The sequence below is a fragment of the Schistocerca nitens genome, chromosome 8 (genome assembly GCF_023898315.1).
Source record: "Schistocerca nitens isolate TAMUIC-IGC-003100 chromosome 8, iqSchNite1.1, whole genome shotgun sequence".
NCBI classification, from domain to species: Eukaryota; Metazoa; Arthropoda; class Insecta; order Orthoptera; family Acrididae; genus Schistocerca; species Schistocerca nitens.
The window spans coordinates 496,565,258-496,570,689 of NC_064621.1; the positions used below are offsets into that span (position 1 = coordinate 496,565,258).

General features: G+C 40.5%; 2 protein-coding genes across 2 annotated transcripts; both read right to left on the minus strand.

Moving 5' to 3' along the window:
* Positions 1-2,228: 2,228 nt before the first annotated feature.
* LOC126199635 (clustered-asparagine-rich protein-like) lies at positions 2,229-3,008 on the minus strand. The gene has a single exon (XM_049936560.1). The coding sequence runs from the start codon at positions 3,006-3,008 to the stop codon at positions 2,229-2,231; it is 780 nt and encodes a 259-aa protein (XP_049792517.1).
* Positions 3,009-3,062: 54 nt separating this feature from the next.
* On the minus strand, positions 3,063-3,614 carry LOC126199636 (uncharacterized). Its single transcript, XM_049936561.1, has one exon. It carries the CDS (start codon positions 3,612-3,614, stop codon positions 3,063-3,065), a length of 552 nt encoding a protein of 183 aa, XP_049792518.1.
* Between the last annotated feature and the right edge of the window lie 1,818 nt (positions 3,615-5,432).

The window sequence follows — 5,432 nt, forward strand, 5'->3', positions numbered from 1 at the left end:
TCGAAGTGTAGTACAACACAAATGTTGAACATTAGGTGTGTAGTTCGACTAATTGATACTGAAGTACTGAATCGAATTGGGGAAAAAAGAAATTTTTAGTGTAGAGAGCTGTATCAAATCAGTCTCGGACTGAAGACAGACACATCAAACCCCCTAAAGTGTAACGTATGCCTTTATGAACATTGTCCACTCGGAATGTAGGTTCCCTAACATTCCAGTCTATTGGAACCCTTATCAACCGACACTAATCTACAAGTGAACTCAACCTGCTACAGTAACAGACATTTTGCGGTTTATGTAAATCTAGACGTGAGAGACTCATACTACCACCGATGGAAAGTAACACTGTTTCCATTCCTTTTTCTCCATATAAGCATAAGTCAGACTGCCTAGTTTTGTAAGATGTGTATTTTGTGTCCCTTTTATTGTATTTCAAAATGTTTGTTTTAGCGCTATGGTTCGTAGGCCTTTTGATACGTTATAGGATTTTATTAACTTATACTATGAGACTGGATTTTAATGGCACCAGTAAACATGTTCCCCCATGAGTTTTTTAAAATAAATCATTTTGGCTTCCCTCACGTCCCTATGTTATTTAAAAATCAATGAAAAATCGGGAGACAGTAATAAAACATTGAAATATTAGTCTTCGTCGGTAGGCCAATTATCTCCTCTCTGAATACTTTACACCTGAAAAGGTCCGCCTCATTAGCTGAGCGATCAATGCGTCTGACTGCCATACAAGGGACCTAGGTTCGATTCCCGGCCAGGCCTGAGATTCTCTCCACTCAGGTATTGCGTATCGTATTGCCATCAAAATTTCATCATCGTCGACACGCAAGTCGCCCAATGTGGCGTCAGCTGAAAAGACTTGCAACTTGGCGGTCGCACTTCCGCAGGCGGTGACTCCTGGCCATCAGTACCGTACAATAATTTCATTTCATTTGACACCTGAAAAGTCTGTTCTACCTACGAATGAACATAGTGACCTTTCTTACTCAAATTTAATGCGAATATCGTAATCGCATCGTTTTCCAGTGTAACAGAATAATGTTTACAGAAGAGTAATGGTTCAGAATTATTAACACTTTTTGTTAACTATGAAGAGGCACCAGCAGTATAGAGAACCACCTTTAATGTTAGTATATTTTGTGTGATTTGCGTTCCTGTCTCATAATGTCTATTAAACTCCTTGTCTCTTATCGGATGGCATCGTCAACTAGCATACATAGTAATTATAGTGATGTGTAAACAACGGCATACACTAACTGTATCATGTTTCTGACAAAACTTTTGAAAAATTAATTAAATAGTTTTCATTTACTCAGTGACTTTTCACGTTTGTTTTGTCACAAAGTAAAGATATCATGTATTATTCCAAAACTTTATTGTGATACCATCATTCTATACCTCCATGTGGATCGCGACACAGTTCAAAGTCACCGAAAGTTATGACTATAAATTATACGATTTTGATATAGTGAATTCATAGTGGTCCACTAATTTCTGTATTCCCGTTTCCCCGAGTCTAACATCGGAAACTACCTAAAAGGCTCTGCCTGTAAATAAATTCTCAGTCAATGCCAAGCCACAAAATTTTCAGTAGAAACGCTGTTTCATAAATGAGCAGTAGTGTAAATCTCTACAAACATCTTTATAAAAACTAAAAATAAAGTTTTATGCCATATCTTCATTGAAATACTTGCAATTTTATTGAGTACTAAGCAGGAGGTTTTTTAACATACAAAACATTGACTTTAGAAATACAGATTTGCGAGACTCTTCCGAAACTGTCACAAAACTAAAAATGATGTTCATTCTTTTCAATAACAACTCCACTGCGTCATTAAGCTGCTTGCTGGATATGCATAAGGTCAGCAACGTACTGTCCCAAACATAGTTCACTGTTAGATTTTTGTTCAAACTCAGTGTGTTCCATTACGGGTTGCAAATATCGTCATGAAGCACCAACCTTAACGCAATGAACAGGTTAGAAACACTAGTGAGAAATAATTTAGATAATCACTATTCGTTCCTTCAGTTATCATTTTTCGGCTTCACCGTTAAAAAACAAAACGTGTGGAAGCTGAGTAACCAAAAAACACAAATTAGCGGTTTGCGACCTCCACAAGCTGCTTTCGTTTCAATAATCTGGCTCTGGATTTCTCTCCTCCATTACTTCCAGTATGTATTTTTCTTTTCTTAGCGCTGGCCTTCTTCTGCGCGGATCACAGTTTCAAATCTTCCTTTACCATCGATGGTTGGGCATTGTCTGTGCTTGCAAGTATAATTGAAGCATTCTGTTCTCCAAAGTTTTCGTTGTAGAGCATATTATCACTCTTCACCTCCATACCTCCTCCAACGTTTTCGTTATGGAGTACTTTATCACCATTAACCTCCATACCTCCTCTAAAGTTTTTGTTGTGGAGCGTATTATCAATATTCACCACCATACCTCCTCCAAAGTTTTCGTTATGGAGCACATTACCACCATTCACCTCCATATATCCTCCAAAGTTTTCGTTGTGGAACACATTATCACTATTCACCTCCATACATCCTCCAAAGCTTTCGTAATGGCGTACTTTATCACCATTCACCTCCATACCACCTCCAAAGTTTTCGCTATGGAGCACTTTAACAGCATTCACTTCCATACCTCCTCCAAAGTTTTCGTTATGGAGCACGTTGTCAGCATTCACCTCCATCCCTCCCTCAAAGTTTTCGTTATGGAGCACATTATCACCATTGACCTCCATCCCTCCTCCAAAGTTTTTGCTATGGAGTACATCACCATTCACCTCCATACCTTCTCCAAAGTTTTCGTTGTGGAGCACGTTATCAGCATTCACCTCCATCCCTCCTCCAAAGTTTTCGTTATGGAGCGTATTATCACCATTGACCTCCATACCTCCTCCAAAGTTTTTGCTATGGAGTACATCACCATTCACCTCCATACCTTCTCCAAAGTTTTCGTTATGGAGCACGTTATCAGCATTCACCTCCATCCCTCCTCCAAAGTTTTCGTTATGGAGCATATTATCACCATTGACCTCCATACCTTATCCAAAGTTTTTACTATGGAGTACATCACCATTCACCTCCATACTTCCTCCAAAGTTTTCATTATGGAGCACGTTATCATCATTCACCTCCAAACCTCCTCCAAAGTTCTTGTTATGGAGCACTTTATTACCATTCACCTCCATACCTCCTCCAAAGTATTCTTTATGGAGTACTTTATCACCATTCACCTCCAGACGTCCTCTAAAGTTTTCGTTATGGAGCACGTTATCAGCATTCACCTCCATCCCTCCTCCAAAGTTTTCGTTATGGAGCACATTATCACCATTGACCTCCATACCTCCTCCAAAGTTTTTGCTATGGAGTACATCACCATTCACGTCCATACCTTCTCCAAAGTTTTCGTTATGGAGCACGTTATCATCATTCATCTCCAAATCTGCTCCAAAGTTCTTGTTATGGAGCACTTTATCACCATTCACCTCCATACCTCCTCCAAAGTATTCTTTATGGAGTAGTTTATCACCATTCACCTTCAGACGTCCTCCAAAGTTTTCGTTATGGAGAACATTATCACCATTCACCTCCATACCTCCTCCGAAGTTTTCGTTATGGAGGACGTTATCACCATTCACCTCTATACCTCGTCATTTCACATCTTGACTCGTTAGCCGCAGACGTCTTCCAATATAGTAGATTCCACTGTTTAACATTTCTCCCTACCTTTTCTTATTTGAGGTCACATCTCAACTCCGAAAAGAATTATGTTCTCCAGCACACAGTGAAATTTTCTTTGCTTTGTGTCCTGCCGAGTATTATTGTTCCGTATTGTCCCAGGGAAAGCTTCAGCAGCTCTCTTTCCAGTGCTAGTCTGGAAATGTATTCTCGTGACATGCATCAAATTTTTCTATTACTGGTCCCAGGTATTTGTAGCCTCTGCAAGAATTTTACTTCCCCTTCCTCACTAGAAAGTTTTAGTCCCTACTGAGGCGGTAGCCCCGGCGACCACGGGGCCGCAGTATCACTTTGCCGGCCAACCGCTCAGCCCAGCAACGGCGGCAGCGGCGTCTGCGGCGAGCTGTGGGCGGCGCTTCCTCCTCACTGGAAACGGCAACGTCTGCGGCGGCGACCGTCGAGGTAACAGTCGCGCCATCCATCTGCACAGAAAACAAGAAGTACACACATTAAAAGGCCTGCAGCTTCACTGTCCCTGGACATGAAGTTTTATGGAGGTGTAACTTAGAAAGTAGTCTGGAGAAAGGGAATGTTTTATCGACACTGACTGTACATCTGGACACTTTTGAAACTCTCCGTCAGGTAAGCAGTGAGCATACCTGCAAGGGCGGAAACATTTGATCGATACATATTACAAAAATGGGTATATTTGTATGTGTATATGTTCCATATCTCCTCCTAAACAACTGGACCGATTTCAGGCTTCGTACACACATCCCTTACTGTCCGGCTGCAATCGCAGTGGGGTAAAAACAGCCTACCTATAATAGGAAATCAGTCTGTGTATGATTGTATCGCTACTGAAAAAAAATCTCTAGGACAGTGCATTCATTTTAGTACATTGTTAAATAAGTCTGAGGGAAAGTATTTCCTTTATTGTTCCTTGAGGGAATCACGCATTTTGTGAATTACTCCTCGTCAATAACTATAAATTTCTTGTGGGAGTACATGTGCAGGAATGATATAGTTAACATTCAGAGACGCTTGAACAACCGCCAGAACGAAGTTATGAACTGCCGGCATAGATCGTTTTGATTGCCCTTTTCTGAGCTAGCAATGTTCTCTATAAACTGATTCAGTTTATCATATCACAGGTTTTAACTACATGAAATTACACGAAGGAAAAATACGTATTAGTGTCAATGGCAGACTAGGCTACTGCACATATCGAACGCTTGGTCGTAGTACAGTTTCCAACAAAAGATATGGGTGGCAGTAATGTTTGGCTCGGTATCATGCACGAAAAATGGGCGCCTCTAATCACTATCGAGACAAATATGTTGGCAGTGCACTATCGGGAGAGGATCCTGCAACGTATTGTCGAGTTTTACAGTCCAGTAAATTGGCCACGAATTACTCTTTCAAGACTGTAACGTGTAACTAACTAATTTCATGGCCGAGAGAAGGCAAACCTACATTTACATCATTAGTAATGTTAGACGCACCCTTTGATCTTTTTCGCTGGAACACAATCTTTCACACTCTTAAGGTACCAGCAATAAAACACATGGGGTGGTAACATATCTATAGCTTGCACAACAAGAATGAGCAAGCAGTAATAGACACGAAAAGGAAATCTGGAGAGTGACTGAAGGGAGGAAAAATGCAAACTTTCAGATTTAGAAATGACGTTGCGATTCTGCCATAGAAAGCAAAGTAGTTTCAGAATTAGT